The 19012-nt window shown below is 58.5% G+C and overlaps 1 protein-coding gene across 2 annotated transcripts; it reads right to left on the bottom strand.

The window, feature by feature from the left end:
- Nucleotides 1–1153: 1153 nt before the first annotated feature.
- Nucleotides 1154–5652, bottom strand: LOC133777207 (CMRF35-like molecule 6). 2 transcript variants are annotated; one of them, XM_062216684.1, is made up of 4 exons: nucleotides 5384–5652; nucleotides 4547–4876; nucleotides 3133–3232; nucleotides 1154–2070 (listed from the first exon to the last, which is right to left on the bottom strand). In XM_062216684.1, the coding sequence occupies exons 1-4, from the start codon at nucleotides 5460–5462 to the stop codon at nucleotides 1941–1943; spliced, it is 639 nt and encodes a 212-aa protein (XP_062072668.1). In that variant the 5' UTR covers nucleotides 5463–5652; the 3' UTR covers nucleotides 1154–1940. The 2 variants fall into 2 exon arrangements, with proteins under 2 accessions (XP_062072668.1, XP_062072669.1); XM_062216685.1 differs by having other exon boundaries at nucleotides 4601–4876.
- Between the last annotated feature and the right edge of the window lie 13360 nt (nucleotides 5653–19012).

The following is a 19012-nucleotide window of genomic DNA, read 5'->3' as shown; positions in this document are numbered from 1 at the left end:
CCTGGCTCATGGCTGTTGGGCCATCTAGAAGTGAACCATGGATGGAAGATGGATGACCTCTCTGTCTCTCTGCCTCTGCCTCTCTGTAACTGCCTTTTTTTTTTTTTTAAAGAACACTAATTGTTATATTAAGATTATTTATTTCTTTATTTATTTGAGAGGTAGAGTTACAGACACAGTGAGAGGGAGAGACTGAGAGAGAATTCTCTGTCCATTATTTCACTCCCCAATGGCCAAAACGGCTAGAGCTGCACCGATCTGAAGCCAGGAGTCAGGAGATTCATCCAAGTCTCCCACATGGATGCAGGGGCCTAAGGACCTGGCCCATCCTCCACTGCTTTCCCAGGCCACAGGCAGGGAGCTGGATTGCAAGTGGAGCAGCCAGGACTCAGCCCGACACCCATATGGGATGCGGGCACTGCAGGCGGTGGCCTAACCATTTACACCACAATGCTGTCCCCGGGTACAAATACTTTTTAATCAGTTGCAAAAAGTATAAACCATAAAGGAAAATACTGAATCATTTGTTACAGGAAAGTGAAACCCATTTCCCAAAATTTCCATGAAGCTGACACTCTCGGAGAGTGTATTCAGAGCCGCAGACTAACGAAGGCCTTGCCAAGAGTTCCTGCAAACGCCCGAGGGAAACTCGCACAACAGAAACAGAGGGCGGGGCCGGGCTGTGGCACAGTGGGTGAATCCCCCGTCTGTGGTGCCGCATCCCACATGGGTGCTGGTTCGAGTCCCGGCTGCTCCACTTCTGGTCCAGCTCTCTGCTGATGGCCTGGGAAAGCAGAAAAGATGATCCAAGTGCTTGGGCCACTCTGCCCCTGTGGGAGACCAGGAGCAGGCTCCTGGCTCCTGGCTCCTGGTTTTGGATCAGCCCAGTGCTGGCCATGGCAGCCATAGGGGAGTGATCCAGAGGATGGAGACCTTTCTCTCTGTCTCTCCCTCTCACTGTCTGTAACTCTACCTCTCAAATAAAGAAATAAAATCTTATTTATTTAAAAAAAAAAAGTAATAAATGGAAGACCAGAAGAGACAACTCAAAAACGATGGGATCCAGGTGGCCAACTAACTGTGGAAGGGGCTTCAACTCCCAAGTGTCTGTGAAATGAAAATGCAAATGACATGCAAATGATGACACAGAGATTCCATTTCTTCTGCCCTCAGTGGAGGAGGCTGGGGAGGCTAACGTGGTTGGGGCAAAGGGCCTGGGGGTGGCAGGGGCGGCTGCTGCGGTGACTTTGGGAGACAGTTTGGGGTTGTGTCCCTGGGGAGCTGCCTGAGCAGCACGGCAAAGCGTGCCCATGGCCCTGGAGTCTGGGGAGGCACCTGCACTCCAGAAGCCGCGAACACCAGGGACCCAGGGGCCATGTGCTTAAGGATGTCCTTAAGAATGTCGTAATAGTCGCCACCAACAAGGAGGGGAGGACAAAGAAATAGAAGAAAATGGCCAATGCCACCGACAGAAGGACAGATGAGTGTCAGTGCGTTCATGCACAGAGCACAGAGCTTGCAAAGGAACGGCTCAGCCACGACCCTCCCAGGGGCAACGCGGACGAGCACATCCCAGCCCTCAGGAACGAGGCTGGGCCCTCTCCTCTCCGCACAGTTACAGAGCCAAGGAGGCTGAAGGAGACGCCCTGGACATCCCCGTGTGCCTCCTCCTCTGGCAGAACCCAGGCAGTGGAGACCCCGGAATTCCGCAGAGCTGTGCAGGGGACGGGGCTCCCGCGCTGTGCGAGCCGCTGTGGCGCGCAGTGCAAGGCGTCCCCCAGGCCATCGCGGTTACAGGCACCTCGCGTGTGTATTGGACGCCTTCATCTCTGTGCGGCCTCACTGGCAGGTTAGGAAAAGCAGAGAGCGTTCTGATGGAAGTCTGGATCCTTCTGGTCCCCAAGGGCCTCCGTGGCGTCCCGGCTGTGCACTCTTCCAGCTCAGCTGACTTGGCCTCGCCCAGGGCCCCGCTGTGGCCGGTTCACCCACAGGACAGCAGCCAGCATGGCCAGGAGCAGGGGCAGCTTCAGGAAGACCAGCAGCAGGCCGTGGACGCTGCCGAGCAGGGACCTGCAGGGGACGCCAGGACACAGTGACTCACCTGCCCCCAGGGAGGCCCTGCTGCCCTGTGCTTCCGTCCTGTCCCTGCGGCTCAGGTCCTGTGTCCTCTACACTCCAGGACAGGACCAAACCTGGACAGGGCAGCCCTGGGCAAGGACCAGGGGCCTCTGACTGCCAGCCAAAGACTTGCCCTTGAACTTCGGCTGGTAGACGTGAGGACAGGCAATGCCATGGCAGGGCTCCAGGGCAGTGCTGCGGCCAGGGGGTCCCTCCACTCCCCACATGGGGGCCCCTCCTCCTGGGATGCCGCGGGCAGTGCCGAGCTGTTGTGGTTCCCTGTGTGCCCCGCCCAAGGCAGCACTTCCCCTGCTGGAGGGGCTGGTGTGGTGTTGCTCAGGGCCGGGAGCGAAGGCCTGCCCTGCGCATGTGCAGCGGAAGCCTGGCATGTGATGGTGGGGAAGGAGGGATGAACAGCCCAGCTCGGGTTGGCTGGGCCTCAGAAGGTGGGGTTGGTCAAAGTCGGATGACACTGGTGACCAGGTGTAGGGGCGGAGGGAGGCAGAGGGGAGAGAGCACCCAGGTCCCAGCCCCCCACCCCACAGCAGCTGCTCCTGTGCAGCCCAGCCAGCCCTGAAGGCTCCTGTACAAGACACTGGCTCTCTCTGCACAGGGGTGCCCGGGACTCCCGACTCCTGGGTGCCTGACCCCCGACCCTGCAGGTCACTCACACGACCCCTGTGCTGGGCGAGGCTGCCAAACAGCAGCTCAGCAGCCCCGCCCACTGCCCCCACCTTTAGTGCCGCCATCTCTCCAGGCTGCCAGCAGCAACCACAACTCCCCGGCTCATTCCCGTGGGACTGCACCCCGCAGGTCAGAGCCCCCATTCGACAGGAACCGAGTCCCCGTGCTCACCGCTGTGTAGGGCTGAGAAGAAGGTCCCGCCCCAACTAGGACCTTCTCAGTGAAGCCTGGGACCGTGAGTCCAGGAAGGGCTGGGAGGAGGGAGACACAGCCCCACCCCCCCAGAGGAGAAGCCCCCAGGAGGCACAGACCCAGACAAGGGCCCCTTACCGAGGGTGTGGGCTGGGGTCAGGGGGCTTCTCTCCGGTGTGTGCTGGCCGGGTCATCACAGGGACTGTCGAGCCTACATAGCTGAGGGCTGTGGTCGGGGCTGTGGGTGAAGCACAAGTCAGCAGGGGGCCCTCCCTGGGTCTCCATCCCACAGGCACAGCTCTGACTCCCACACACCAGGGCCCCCAGGGTGGGAGAGACGGATGGCCCGGGGCCAACTGGTCCCATGGCACAGCCAGGCCTGACCCAGGGTCCTGTGCCCCTCTCTGGTCCCAGGGCCAGGTGCTCTAGGACCAGGTGGCTCCTTCTGCTTGGCGGGGGGATCTGAGCACCCGTGGAAAGGCACGCGGTGCCCAGGCCTGCCCAGCCACACCCCTCCTGCTCAGGGAAGCACACGGCGATGTCCACTCTGCAGACCGATCTGGCCGGGCTCTGGCCGTTAGCAGGCAGAGCAGGGACAGTCAGATGGAGCCACGCTGTCTGTGGAACCTGGGATCTACCCAGACCTTGGCCCATGCAGGTCCCGGACCACCCTCTCCAAGGGGCCAGAATGACCAGGAAGAAAGATCTAGAGAGAGTGGACCGTGGGGGAAGGGCGGCTTCTTTGAAAGCCAGCAGGATGAAGCATTCCGTCACCCTTTCATCCGAGTGTGAGTGCTGTTCCCTGCTCTTCAGTGTGAGCCCACATGGGAGCCAGAGGGCGCCTCCCATGGCCAGAGACCAAGGAGGGAGTCAGAGGAGCCCAGGACAAGGTCAGCAGACCCCGAAGGAAACGCAGCTCCTCGTGGGTGCGCTCAGACAGGCGGCATCCCATTAGGGAGCGTGAGCAGCCCCCGGGTAGTCATCGCCCCAGACCCGCTTCCCACCCCTCCATCCCCTCTCCCCGGGGAGCAGCCACTTTCAGGGCTGTCTGGGCTCCCCCACAGGACAGTCTGGGTGGCTGGTGCGGGATGGCCACACAGGAGCCTGGCTCCTCCTGCTGCCCCCTGGTGGCCGCTGCCAGGCTGGCTGCTGGGATTGGGGGTGGCAGGTGCAATGCAGCAGGGCCCAGGTAGGGCAGCCTTGGGGGGAGGGGAGCAGTGCACTCAGGTTCCTTCCCCGCAGGGAGGCTCCCAGAGACAGGGCCAGGGGAGATGGGGCTCCTCATGCCAGGAGGGCAGCAAAGACCCGGGGACCCTGGCCACGCCCACCGGCATCCCAAGAAGACTTGGGCCTGGGGCAGTGAGGTGGAGCATCAAGAAGGGGGTGAGACCACAAGGAGCCAGTGGGCTCCCTCTCCCCTCACAGTTAACAACACAAGTACAGGGGGTTCTGAGCACCGGCCCCAACCTCACCTCCATCCCACGCTCTCCTTAGGGAGGGAACAGGCAGACCCGGCCTCAGGCAGCCCTGGCACTGGGGCGAGGGGACGCACCTGGGAAAACGAGCACCGTCACCCGGAAGAAGATGTCCATCCCCCATGGCTCACCGACCCCACAGAGGTATCTGCCTTCATCCTTGCTGCTGAGGTTCTCCAAGGTCACGGTGAAGGTGAGGTTTGCAGGATGGTCCCTGATGGACACTCGGCCGCTCCGCGCTTCTACCTCTGGCGGATTCGTCTTCACGATCTCCCGCCCTGGCCAACACCGGTGACGGCACCAGAATTTGGCCCGAGCTCTGTGTTCTTCCTCGTAGCGACACTGCACGCTCAGGGATCCCCCCTCGGTGCCTCGCACAGTGCCGGGGCCGCTCAGACAGAAACAGCCTGGAAGACACAAGCCCGAGTCCTGGGCCCTCCCCAGGCAGTCACGTGTGGGTCAGGGGTGCTGAGGGCCAGGGCTGGAAAACAGCTTGCTCCACACCCCCCTCACTGAGTCTGTACTTGGGGGTGGGGTGGGAATGCAGAAGTGGGCACACAGCCCGGAAGGGCTGGACACCAGAAACAGCTTGTGTGTGTGTGTGCACACGTGTGAGGGTGCACACATGTTTGTGTGATGGGCTGGAACAGCATGTCAGGCTGTATGATCAGGCCAGTAACTTTCCAAGGCACCCCTCTTCCTGAGTGCTGACTCTGCAGTGGATGTTGGGGTCCTGACTCCCTGGAATGGGCCCTGCATCCCACCTGTCACCTGTGGGCAGGAGCTGGAAGCCCCTCCATCCTCCTGCCCTCCCTCCTCAACCCCACCACCCTCTCTTACTCTCTCAGCTGATCCTTCCTCCAGTCCCGTGCAGCCCCTGCCCCTCCGTCCTGGTCCAGGCCCAGCCCACCCACCTTGGAAGAGCAGGAGGAGCAGCCACACAGCCCTGCGCCTGGAGGGCGTGTCTCCAGCACAGGTGTCACCGGCAGCCATGCCAGGCCCAGGCAGGAACAAGTGGAGCCTTGTCACAGAGGCAGAGTGTCCACTTCCCCACTGGGCTCTTCCACCCTCTCTACTTTCTGGTCCACCACGGGTCTGACGCTAGAGCTGGTCAGATGCAGGCAGTGAGAGACAGCAGGCGGCGAGAGACAGCAGGTGGGGAGAGACAGCAGGCAGTGAGTGACAGTAGTTGGCCGGGACTCAGAGTCCTGGCTCCCCTCACTCCCAGTGCTGGGCAGGGTCAGGGCTGTGGGTGTGGATGCAGCTGCTGGTCTCAGGGCCCCTCCCACACCCAGCAGAGCCCTCTGCACTGTTTCCTCCTTCTTGGGACCTCCTCCCCTCTGTGATATGTAACTTCCTGTCTTCAGAAGGGGTCAGCCCAGGGGTGGAGGCCAGACCTGTCCCTCCTCTCTAGTCCCCGTGGTGACACCGAAGGGCTGTGTCCACCCCACCGGCTGGACCACAACGGCCACCAGAGGCCCAGACCCTCGGGGCTCCTTGGCAATGGCTGATGGACCATGGTGCTCCTGGGCGAGGGTACAGCGTAACTGAACAAAACCGAGAGGGAGAGAGTGGGTGGACAGAGGCCGTGTTAGCTGAGCAGTGGGAACTCGTGAGCCCTCCCTCTGTGTCGCACCTGTGACCTTTCTCAGACTAGTGTCCTCGGCTGAGATGGAACCTGGGCTCTGAGGATGCTCCCTGCAAGGCTGCAGCCAAGAGAGGAGGACGGTCTCCCTCGTTCTGGTACACCGCGGTGGACAACGCCCCTCGGAAACGCCGGACAGGGAAGCGCCCAGACCACTCCGGGGCGTCAGGTGGCCCCGACGTCTGAGCTGTCCCTGCTACCAAGGGACCCCCAGACACTGTCCCTCTGTGACATGATCCCTGCTGGGTTGCAGCCTGTGTGGAGGCCAGCCCCATCTCACCGCGCGTCCCGTCCTGGGCCCCTGGGCCACCGTGGCCGTATCCTAGAGTCACGACCACATACTGGGGTAGTTTTCTTAAGAGCTGCAGGGACCCTCATTTTGGCCCAATGAGCTATCAGAGGGACAGGATGGCCGGAAGTTGGGCCCCTCCCCCATGGCGGTGCAGGCTAGAGCAGCACCACACCCCCAGGGCTGTGGGGGAGATGGATGACCTCCCTTGACATCTATGGTTGGGGCCGGCGCTGTGGTGTAGCCGGTAAAGCTGCCACCTGCGGTGCGAGCATCCCATATGGGCGCCAGTTTGAGGCCCTGTGCTCTACTTCTGATCCAGTTCCCTGCTAATGCGCCTGGGAAAGCAGGGGAAGATGTCCCAAGTCCTTGGACCCCTGCACTCCCATGGGAGACCCAGAAGAAGCTCCTGGCTCGTGGCTGTTGGGCCATCTAGATGTGATCCATGGATGGAAGATGGATGACCTCTCTGTCTCTCTGCCTCTGCCTCTCTTAACTCTGCTTTTCTTTGTTTTCAAGAACACTAATTCTTTTTTTTTTAAGATTATTCATTTATTTACTTAGAGGTAGAGTTACAGACACAGTGAGAGGGAGAGACAGAGAGAGAAGTCTTCTGTGTGTTGGTTCACTCCCCAATGGCCGCAACAGCTGGAACTGTGCCGATCCGTAGCCCAGAGCCAGGAGCTTCTTCCTGGTCTCCCACATGGGTTCCAGGGCCCAAGGACTTGGGCCATCTTCTACTGCTTTCCCAGGGAATAGCAGAGAGCTGGATTGGAAGAGGAGCAGCCAGGACCTTAACCGGTGCCCATATGGGATACTAGCACTGCAGGCGGAGGACTAACCTACTGTGCCATGGCACCAGCCTCTCTGCCTTTCAAATAAATAAATAAATCTTTTAAAAAAATAAAGAAGCAGCTGGCAATCAGGTCAGCTCCCCATGTTCCTTGCTCGGCATTTCTTCCACCACCGATGCCAGTGATAGATTTGCTGTGTGTGGGGCGAGCAGACCCAGGATTGTTGTTCCATAAAAGGTCCTGCCAATGTCAGCCCAGCGTGAGGTGCATCCACAGAGAAGGGAAAGGAATCGGGGCTTCCTCGTCTCTTGCCTAACTCTATCCCACAGTGAGAAGCAAGAAACGGAACTGAAAGGGGTGGGGCGGGGGACTGCAGCCTTCAGATACTGGAAGAGGAAGTTGGTAGCCACATCACGTGGCTGCACACCCCAACCTCACAGCCACAGGCTCACGGCTCTGGCAGGTGTCTCGGAGGGCAGCTCCTGGCCAGTGGTGCCCTCCCAGCGTCTCTTCTAGACCTTCTGCAGCAATCGGGGTCTCTCCAAGGAGCAGGTTGGAGAGTGCTTCCTGGGGGATGGAGGCAGGAGCCGGAAAGAAGCTGGGTGACAGTGTAGGCGACGCAGCTCAGGGGGGAAGCCAGAGGGCAGGAGACACAGCCTCCCAGGCCAGCAAACACAGCTCCTGGGCCACTGAGCAGTATGACTTACCTGTCACCTGCCCAGTCACCATTCCCGTGGCCCTGTCGGGTTGGCCCTAGAGGAGGCTTGATGGGCGATGCACAGCTGAGGGGGTTCATGAAGGGAGTGGGCAGAGCCTGGACACATGGGGCAGGGCTGGAGCAGGCAGGCCAGGAACAAAAGTTTGGAGCCTAAATCCCCTCCACCTGCAGCACCGGCATCCCATGTGGGTGCTGGTTCGAGTCCCAGCTGCTCCACTTCCAGCCCAGCTCCTTGCTAATGCATCTGAGATAGCAGTGCAAGATGACCCATGTACTTGGACCCCTGTCCCCATGAGGGAGACCCCGATGAAACTCCTGGCTTCAGGTCAGCCCAGCTCCGGCTGATGCTGCCATTTGGGGAGTGAACCAGTAGATGAAAGCCCTCTCTCTGTCTAGCCCTCTCTGTATCTGTAACTCTACCTCTCAAATAAATAAATCTTTAAAAAAGATTCTATGATGTTTAACATTTTTATTATTATTATTATTAGTTGAAAGGCCGAGTTACACAGAGAGGAGGAGAGACATAGAGAGATCCTCCAACTGCTGATTCGCTCCCTACATGGCTGTAATGACTGGGGCTGAGCCAGGCCAAGTCCATGAGCCAGGAGCTTCATCGGGGTCTCCCACATGGGTGCAGGGACCCAAGCACTTGGGTCATCTTGCGCTGCTTTCCCAGGCCATAGCAGGGAGCTGGATTGGAAGTGGAGCAGCCAGGACTCGAACCGGTGCCCAGATGGGATGGCGGCATCATAGGTTGAGGCTCAACCTGCGACAGCACAGCACCAGCCTCAGTGTGTAACCTTTATACACTGTGTTCACTCCAGCCCCATAACTCCCTTTAGGTTGGTTTTCGTTTGCTTTTCAGAAATTCAAGGCCAGAAAAGGCTCTGCTTGGCTTTGTGGGGCTGGCCCAGGTAGCTGGTCTGCAGGCAGCACAGGAAGCTGTTCGGGTTCCGAGGAGGCCCAGAACGGCAAGACCTGAAGGGGGTGCTGCCACCTGATCCCCAGTCACGAGGCAGGCGCAGGGCTGGCTCTGCCCCTGAGCGCCAGGTAGAGGCTGGCCCACGCCTCGTCCCTGCAGGGCCATCTGTGCACCTTAGAAGGTCAAAGCCCCTGCCTGCTGGGGATACCATATGGCCCAGGCACGGATACCAGGCTCTGAGGCTCCAGGAGGACACTCACGACATAGACTTGCAGGTGTGTTTCCGTTTCCCTCACCATTTTTTTCCCGATGGAGTGTGTGGCTTGTGTGTCAACAGGAAGAAGTTCCACTTCTGCTTTTCTTTAAGGAGTAGGAATGCCTGGATCCACTGGGCCACCAAGCCACGTGGTGATGGCTGGCTGAAGGATGGCTGTCCCTCGGGGGGGGGGGGCGTCCAAGGATCCAGCCCTCCTCACCCACCACCACCTCCTCTGCTTCTACCATGTCCTCCAGAGAAGGGGCACCTTAGCTTCCTGCTCCTTGGCCTGCACAGGGGAGTCCCTCTGCCAGCAGGGGAGCCAGCGTCTGCCTCCTCCCTGGCCCTGGCTGCTTCCTTGGCTCCATGTGAGTGCACTGTGGCACACCTGCCACTGGTGTGAGCTGGTTTGATGGGGCACTGGCACAGCTGTAGCCCCTCTCGTTGGCCTTGACTGGTCTGTGGGTGCCAGGTCTCTACTCCCCTCATGAGGACAAAGCCTTTCCAACCCCTGTGCTGTTTGTCTCTGATCCCAGAGGACATGGCCCTGTGCCTCTCATGTTTTATTTTAACATCCTCTGGCTCCAGGACCCATGTAAGGTGCAAGGCCTGGAGGGAACGAGGAGATTGTGGGGCACAGAAGTGTGGACTCCAAACCACCCCATATAAGCATCTTGGCCCTTTATCCTGCATCCAAGCCTTCTCTAACCTTAGTTTATGCTTTGCTCCAGCTCCAGCTCCCCACTTCCTCATACTTGTATATCCCTGTGTTCAGGGGAGATTTGGCTTAGGCTCTCTGCATTGGTGATCCAAATTGCAGGATTCTTGGGAGAACAGCTCAGGCAAGACAGGGAATAAAAGTGAGAGTTCTGGAACACCTGCCTCCAGGGTCTGGTGGGCAATGGGAATTCTTGGAGACCCCACCCACCCTTGTCTTATTACAGGGACCCTCATGGAGAAGCTCTGGTTTACCAGGACCAACTCCTGTTCTGGGGTTCACCGTGCAGCCTCCCTGGAGGGGAGGGTTCAGCACCATGGACAGAGCCCTCCGCGCACAGTTAGGGATCACAGGTAGAAGGAAGAGACACAGAACAAAGTGCTAGAGAAAGAACAAACAGGTACACGGCGAGAAGCCACGGACCGTGGATGTTTCAGGAGGAGCAGAGGTAGAGTGAGAGGCTCCCCAGTTACCTGAGCCATCACCACTGCCTCCCAGGGATTGCATTAGCAGGGAGCTGGGGTCAGGTGCAGACTGCAGGGCAGGACATGTGGTCTCAAGAAGTGGTTCTGGTGACCACAGCGTGGGACAGCTCTGGCTCAGAGGCATCTTGCCCACAGAGAAACCATCAGAGCAGACAGGGGAAGCAAGTGCAGATTTTGCTACATGAGGATTTCAGACTTTTCCGCCTGTAAGTTTGACAGCATCTTAGGGGCAGACAACTTCAGTGCTGGGGAGAGCAGGAGAAGGGACGTCCTTTGACTCCAGCCACCGTACCTTGCACCAGTACTGCTGCCCCCCCACACCCACCGTCGGTCCACCCTTCCTGAAATCCTTGCCTCTGGTGATGTGCTATCCTGAATGGCACCGGTGACTCAGAGAAAGGCAGCGCGCTCTTCCCCATCCTGGCTCACCTCTCCCTCCTGGAGTCAGAGCTGGGAACTGAGCCCAGGTGCTCCAATATGGGATGCAGGTGTCACAAACGCCCCCCCCTTCCTGATAAGTCCTTTATATGGGTTTGGCGGCCTGGGCCTGGGAGTCAGTGGAAGAGGGAGGCTGCTCTTTATAAGCAAGTGGGGTGATTTTGGACCTGGTTGGGGCAGGGGGAAGTGGGAGTAGAGTGTGGGAAGCAGAGCGTGAGAAGCCAATGTGAAGGAAACAGGAGGCAGGCAGCTGCGGGGGGCGGAAATCCACGCCTTGCACCACATGACACTCGCTGAGCTCCCCACAGCTTGAGCAAGGATCAGAAGCTCCCGAGAGCTTGGTGTGGACTTGAGCGTGTGCACGTGTGCACACACGTGTGTGAGAGGACGCAGCGAAGGGGCCGAGTGTGGCGTCCAGGCTGACCTGAGTCGGCAATGGGAGGACACACGTGCAGCGACCAAGGGAGCAGTGGGGCTGGGCAGGGATGGTGGAGGAGCTCTGGGCGTTTGCAGGACGGCCCCAGACCTGAGTGCGTCCCCTCCAGACTTGACCGGAGACCAGAGCATGCGATGGAGGAGCCCCTGACCTCCAGCTCCTATGCATGCCCCTCCCTCCCTCCCTGTCACCACCTGCCTCTCCTCCCCCTCTCTGCCTGAACCTTGGCTGCCTGCCGTCGGGCACGTCGGGCACGGTGCTCACAGGGGAGATGCCGCCACACCCAGCTTCCTCTCTGCGCCAGCCAGACCTGGCCCAGGAAAACCCCAGTGTGGCCGCCCCAGATCTCCTCCCTCCTCCCCTGCCCTCCTGCGCCCCAGTTCTCCCCCCGTGCTCCCTTGACTGCTGGGAAGTGGCTTCTGACCTGGCACCTGTTGACCTCTCACCGTCTCTCCTGCTGTCCTGATTTGTGTAAGACCAGGATGCTGCACCTGGGGAAACTTCCCAACCCCCGCTCCACACCTGTGGTTGCCCCGGGACCTGTGTCCCTGCAAGGTTAGAAGTGGCCCCCGGCTGGCGCCATGGCTTAACAGACTAATCCTCCGCCTTGCGGCACCGGCACACCGGGTTCTAGTCCCGGTTGGGGCACCGGATTCTATCCTGGTTGCCCTCTTCCAGGCCAGCTCTCTGCTGTGGCCCGGGAGGGCAGTGGAGGGCCCTGCACCCGCATGGGAGACCAGAAGAAGCACCTGGCTCCTGGCTTCAGATCAGCACGATGTGCCGGCCCCAGTGGCCATTGGAGGGTGAACCAACGGCAAAAAGGAAGACCTTTCTCTCTGTCTCTCTCTCACTGTCCACTCTGCCTGTCAAAAAAAAAAAAAAAAAGAAGTGGCCCCCTACCCCACCCCTCACCTCATCCTTTCCCACAGAGGGTGCAGCCCCAGCCATGCCTTCTTCCGGGTGCTGCCCAGAGTTCAGAACTGCTCCTCCCCACAGTGGAAATTTACCAGACGTTCCAGCCAGGAGCCCTGGGGAGTGGGACCCAGGACTGCTCATGCAGCTTCCAGCAGGAGCTGTCGCTGCAGAGCGGTGAGCCCTGCCAGGGCTGAACTCCTGCCTCTCCAGTCACGATGGTTCCAGCAGCAGATGGACAGAGTAAAGATGGCCTCCCAGGCTCCCGTCCTGCGAAGTCTTTGATGCTATTTAAAAAGGCAATGCAGGCAAGAGCTGGCCTGAGTGGCCCTGGCTTCAGGGAGTGTGGAGGGGCTCCCTCCTCTGGAATTGACCCTGACCCACTTACATCTGGGCCAACAGGAAGTCTCCAGCCCCCCTACTGCTCCCGGTACCCACTCGTCAATTGTGGTAACTCACAAATCGTCACCATCGACACGAGTTCGGGCACCGGCCACGTGTAAGGAGCTACATCTCTTCCAGTGCCTTCCCAAATCTAAGGGTCTGCAATGGGGGAGTCCGTGGAGATCAGCCAGTCCTCGCCCATTTGCCCATGCTACTGATACCTACGTCCAACCAGGGTCCAGCGTACTCTTTTTTTTTTCCCATCTCTGTCTTTTTCATCCATCATGCTGAAGGTGTCCAGCCACTGCATGGGCAGTTTCAGCCACAGAGCTCTTGCTGCGAACACTAAGGATGTTCTCTAAGACTTCTCTCGAACCTGCTTCCTACAGAAAGACGAGCTTTTCTGCATTTCAGAGGCTGGGTGTCTTTCTGAGGATTTCCTCTTCTGGGGCCGGGGGCGGATTTCACCGACTTGTTTACACCATGCCCTGTTCCGGGGAGGATTCGAGGGGGATTCTACAGCCATCATTAATTCTTTCTCACAACCCTTCCCGATCCCGTTAAGTTAAGCTCTGGCAAAACAGAACAGTTGCTGATTCCAGAACTTTCCATGATCCTCAATATCCCCACCCTTTTGCATAAGATACTCCATTCCAGTTTCCTGCTACTGTGTAGCCTGGGAGGCAGCAGCTCAAGTGCCCGGGTCCCCGCCACCCACGTGGAAGACCCAGGTTGAGTTCCTGGCTCCTGGCTTCCGCCTGGCCCAGCCCTGGCTGTGACGCGTTCTGGGCAGTGAATCAGCAGATGGAAGACCTGTAACTCTGCCTTTCAAACACATTAATGAGCTAACTTTTTTTAAGTTTTTTTTTTTTTAAAGTATTCCTCTTCTACTTAGTCAACTCATTCACCCTTCAAGAAGGACTTCCAGGGGAAGCCTCAGCGAGGTCTCCCTTTCTCCCAAAAGCAAAGTTCAGGTCCTGCTGCATGACCTCAGGGTCACACATGAGAGAATTTCCAGAAAGTTCCACATTGGAAGTACAAGGGCTCTCCAGAAAGGTCATCGAAAATGCTTATTATGAAAAACTATGCATGGATTTCAATTTTTCTGCACCCAAATAAACTTATTTTTTAATTGCAAACTTTTAAAGTCTCCTCATATTGTGGTTCTTTTACTCTCTCTTTTGTTCAACTGGGAGTCCCTTGAGCACAGAGCTTAATCTTGATCATTTTTAAAGAATATTTATTTTATCTATTCGAAAGGCAGAGTTACAGGGTGGGGGCAGGGAGAGAAGAAGGGAGAGAGAGGTCTTTTGTCTACTGGTTCACTCCCCAAATGGCCTCAACTGGGGCTGGGCCAGGCCGAAGCCACGAGCCAGGAGCTTCATCCAGGTCTCCTCCCTGGGCCCCAGCTCCAACTTCCAAACTTCCTGCAAGGAATCTGCACCTGCCCATCACCTTGAGCCCAATCCAGCATAAAGGTCACAGTCGAGAGTATGGATTTTAGAATCACACGACTCGGGGCCAGCACTGGGGCATAGTAGATTAAGCCTCCACCTAGGGAGCCGATATCCCATATGGGTCCCGGTTCCTGTCCTAGCTGCTCCTCTTCCAATCCAGCTCCCTGCTAATGCACCTGGGAAAGCAGTAGAAGATGGCCCAATACTATGGTCCCTGCACACACACAGGAGACCCAGAAGAAGCTCCTGGCTTCAGATCTGCCCAGCTCCAGCCATTGTGGCCATTGGGAGAGTGAACCAATGGGTGGAAAACCCCTCTCTCTGTCTCTCCCTCTCTTTATCTGCTCCTCTACCTCTCAAATAAACAATATTTAAAAAAAAAAAAAAGAGCGTCACACAGACTCTCCTCTCCACCACGCACTGCCCGTGGGCCCTGGGCACGTAGATCAATCACTCTCATTCTCTGTCTCCACTTTCAGATGAGCCACGGGGACAACTCGTCTCTCATAGCGTTGTTAACGCGAGTACGGTGCTTGGCAAAAGATGCGGGACGTGGCGACCGTTCAGTAGGTGTTAAGATCTTTAAAATAGCCCTGGACCGTTGACATGGCCGCTCGCCGGGTCTCAGCCACCTGTGCATTCTCTCAAATCCAACTCACGTGCCCAGGCAGTCTTCTCTGGGACGCAGGTCTCGGAGGACCGGGTTTGGCCTTAGCCGCTAAGACGCTGGTTAAGATGCCCCTACCCACTCCGGGGTCACCTCCTGGCTCCGCTCCGGACTCCAGCTTCCGGCCCACGCACAGCCTGGGGAGCAGCAGTGAGTGCCCTGACACCCTTGTGGGAGCCCCAGATTGAGTTCTGGGCTCCTGGCTTCAGCCTGGCCCAGCACAGACTAGCGCAGACAATTGGAGGAATAAAGCAATGGTTGGGGGCTAGCGCGCTCTCTCTCTTGCTCTCTCTCTCTCACTCTCTCTCTTTCTCACCCTCTCTGTCACTCTTTCAAATAAATAAAATATGGTTTTAAAAATATATTCAATAAAGGGAAACCACAGATACAAGAAATGTAAAAGGAACTGAAACACAGGACGTGTGCAGAATCTGGCACCAAAGGCCGACGGGGACTCGCTAGGAGAAACGCACATGGGTCTTAGAAGCAGAGGGACTGGTGTTTAAACAGACAGGAGCCGAAGCCTCAGGCCCACCCACACCAGAGCAGGGGCACAGCTCCCGAGAGGTCAGGACCCCAAACCCCAGGGATGGACTCACGGGAGCACCAAGGTGCCTTGGTTCCCTGGAGCCCTGAGGCATTGAGGGGTCTCCCAGGACAGCAAGCTCCCAAGTTGCCCCACAGAGAGGGGCATGAGCCACAGTCACCCTTCCCGTGGTATGGGGCTGCCGGGAAAAGCAACCGAGCTAAACAGGTTGGCAAATGAGGAGACCCGAAGGCCTCGGCTGGGATGAACACGAGCCAGCCCACATCTCAGCTCAGGCTGCGGCTCGTGCAGCTCGTGCAGCTCGTGCAGCCCGGAGCTAAGGGGGCATTTCCACCTCTATAGCCGGGGACTTCTGAAAGTTCACGAGAAAGGGAATTAAAAGATTAGGTTTGCTTTAATGCCGAAGAAATTGAAACCCACGCATAGGTTTTTGTGTCTCCGTGAACTTTTCTGAAGACCCTGAATCTATGGCTGGAGGGAAAAAAATTCTGCGTGACACGGGTGAATTGTGGGAAACTCAGATTCCAGCGCACGTCAGTTTTGCAGTAACACAACCACAAGGGCAGAGCTGGGTGGCAATGACAGGGAGGACCACGGAGAGCCTGAGTGTGTCCTGTCTGCCCTGACACAAAGACTCCCCCGTCCCCTGGCCCCAGTCCTGCCCACTGGTACCCAGCAGCCACTCTCACTGGGGATCCTGAATCAGCACAGCCCGGGAGCCATCATCCTGAGGGCCATGGAAGCTGCTTCCGAGAGTGTGACGAGTGATCAGGGCCCAGACAGCGCAGAGACAGCCCCAGGCCAGGGACTGGATTCCAGCAGAGGCCAGCTGGGCCCTGGCAGGGGACTCGCCGGCATCCGTCTGTCCCCAGCTGCTTCGGCCAAGCCCCCTCAGCCTCACGTGGCTGCTGGAGAGGTCGGCTCTCCTCCGCCCCCGCCCCCTCCCCCACTACTGCAGCCCCACGTGGTCTCAGAGGCAGGGGGATTTCACCTAAGCACTTGCTCTGGCCCTGTAGGCAAAGCGCTCACCTGCTCCTCTAGCTACACCTGCGGCTTCCTGCCTGGCATCTCCAGCCCCACCCACCGCCCGTGGCCCTGTTGTGCGCTGCACCTGCTCTTGCATGGCCCTGAAACGCCCTCCTTGCAGGGAAAAGAGAAATCAAGTTACAGGGCCGTTCTTAGGAGCTGTGTTTCCTGCTGATATCATTAGATCAAGAGAGAACTGAAAACGGCAGAAGCTTGCGGAGAAAGGGGGTGGCTGGGTGGGGTTGGAGAAGGTGCTCGTGGGTGAGCCAGTTGGCAGAGATCCGGCATCTGGGGCTACCAGGAACCTAGCTCGCATGCTTCTACCTGGCCCCAGCTCCCTCAGTTGGCTGCCAGGTTTCCCTTTTTCTCAGGGACCTACACTGGGTCAGCCACACACGTCCTCCGGGACCCTCTGTCTGCAGCAAGAAGGGCCCTGGCCCAGAGACGCCGGGGCTGCAGGCTGAGAGTGTAAGACCCCTGCTAAAAGTAAATATTAAAATAATTTTAGCAAGGGTTAAAAAGTTTGGCTGCTGACAGTAGCCATTCCTTAAGATAACTGTGTCTCCACCTGCCTACAGAATAACCTTGGGAAACTGCTCTGTGTAACTGTCTCATGCGATAACACTTGCAGGAGTCCGGAAAAGAGTTGCAATAAGGTTCTGTGACCATTGTATAAACTTACCCCTTCCCTCGCTAAAATCGAAACAGGAGTTTGCCCTTCAAAATAGCCAATCACCAAACGCCCCGCATACATATGTTAATCAGGTGGCTATTGTCTTTAAAAAACTTCTGTAACCCCTGCTCGGGGCTCTCTCGACTGCCTGAGGTGCTGGGGAGCCCGTTTGCGCAAATAAATATCCTCTTGCTCTTGCATCTACTGGGCTGGAGTTTTGGGTCTTTGGGCGACCACCCGAGCGCGTTGGATTCCCAGATTTGGGGTCCTTCAAGAGGAAGAAGGAGGGTGGGGCCCGAGGGCGGGGAGCCAGATGTGTGTGGGAGTCGGGGCGGGGGGGGGGTGAAATCAGAGATGGGACCCCCCCCCCGCGAGCATCTCAGGCTCCTCTCCCCCAACCCTGAGGACTTGGGGTGAGCATCTTCCCGGGGCAGAGGGGGCATCTGGTCTGCTCGGGCCTGGAACGTACATCAGCCCAGCCCCCACTTGACAGTGGACACAGCCTTGAGCCGCCTTCCCAGGGCCGTGTGGGGTGGGGCAGGGCGGGGCGGGGTCCACGCCAGGCCCAAGTCCAGGCTAAGGCCCAGGCACTTGTTGCTATAGCTGCATCGCCCCCTCCCATGAAGGTCTTTCCTGCTCACAGGTGTCCACTCTGCCCACCTCTCCACGAGGGGCCTGGGGTCCCGAGGCTTTGTTCAGCCAACCTGGAGGGGCCACGTCTCTGGGTGGGGCCACTGACCATGGCCCTGGCATGCGCAGAGTGCGCATTGACCCAAGTGCTCATCCATTCTTCCATCCCACAGACGTCTGGCTAAGCACCCACCGGCTGCCAGCAGCTCACTCACTCAGGGGACGTGGGGTGAGGCAGAAAGACAAGGGCTCCATGCCGCAGAGCTGAGGTTCCATAGGGGAGCACAGAGAACTGTGCCAGCCCCATTGCCTTGCAGGGAGTGCCCCACACCTACTCATCTAGGTGATCCGGCCAGCCTGGGGGCAGAACTTCTGTCCTCTCCACGTCGCCAGGGAGGAAGCTGAGTTCCCTGGGGCGGACACTGGCAGAAGGCCGTGTGCCATGTGGCTGGGCAGAGGCGGAGGCCCGGCAGCCCCGCTCAGGGCTCTAGGCCCGCACCTGCCACCCACCTGGCAGCTGACAGTGGAGAAACCACAATGACACAGAGAGTCCTGGGGGCCTCTCAGAGGGAAGTGAGCAGCAGTGTGGCTGAGAGCCACCGAGAGGGTCAGGAAAAGCCCCTGGGTGGGCAACATTTGGGCTGAGGCCCCAAGGGTGGCACCGCCCTGGCATGTAAAGAGTTAAGGCTGTGGTCCCAGCCAGGGCCTGATTGGCTCCCCAGGAGGCACGTGTCACCGTCCAGAGACCTATTTGGTTGTTGTAGGAGGCACCTGTTGGGTGGAGGCCACGGATGCTATGAGCCTGCCTGTGATGCACAGGACGTTCCCTGGGGGGGTGAGCTTCCAGCCCAGACTGAGAGCCCTGACCTAAGGGAGAGGGCAGAGCAACAGCAAGTGCCAAGGCCCTGGAGCGGGGAAGTGTTTGGGGATTCAAGGAGCAGGGAGGCGCCCAGGGAGGCTGCAGCCCGTGCAGGCGGGGCAGTGGGCTGAGAGATGCTGGGAGGGCCTGCTCTACAGGGATTGGCACACGGCCCCGCCCACTGCCGCAGGTGCACAGAGTCGCACAGAATGAGTCACTAATCAGCGGCTGTTCCACAAGTTCAGGTCTCGGCTTTGGCTGGGGAATTCCCAGAGACAAGGAAGAACTGAATAAAACAGAGCTGCCAGGTGGACACCCGTACCTGTCTCCACCATACGCCGGGCGCGGTGACCCTGGGTTCGCCAGCGACCTCAACTCCTTGCACGTTGACAAACGTTTCCATGCACCTGCTAAGGGGCAGCACTACGCCGGATGTGGTTGTGGACACAGGTAAACCCCGCGCCCCTGTCTGCTCACGAGCGGCCCACAAGCTCATGGTGATCCAAGGCTGCTCGATGAATTACCCCCAAAGTTAGCGTAAAACAGTGGACACCTGTTACCCACAGGAAGCCCGGTGCCGCCGGCAGGTGCCAGTGCCCAGAGGCTCCCACAGGCTGTGCAGCAGTGCCCGGGGCTAAGTCTCCTCTGGAGGCCCGGCTGGGGCTGGACCTGTTGGTTCTCAGCTCA

Source organism: Lepus europaeus, chromosome 18 (assembly GCF_033115175.1).
Source record: "Lepus europaeus isolate LE1 chromosome 18, mLepTim1.pri, whole genome shotgun sequence".
NCBI classification, from domain to species: domain Eukaryota; kingdom Metazoa; phylum Chordata; class Mammalia; order Lagomorpha; family Leporidae; genus Lepus; species Lepus europaeus.
Note: the sequence above shows the minus strand (reverse complement) of the source record. Positions and strands in the feature narration are given on the sequence as shown.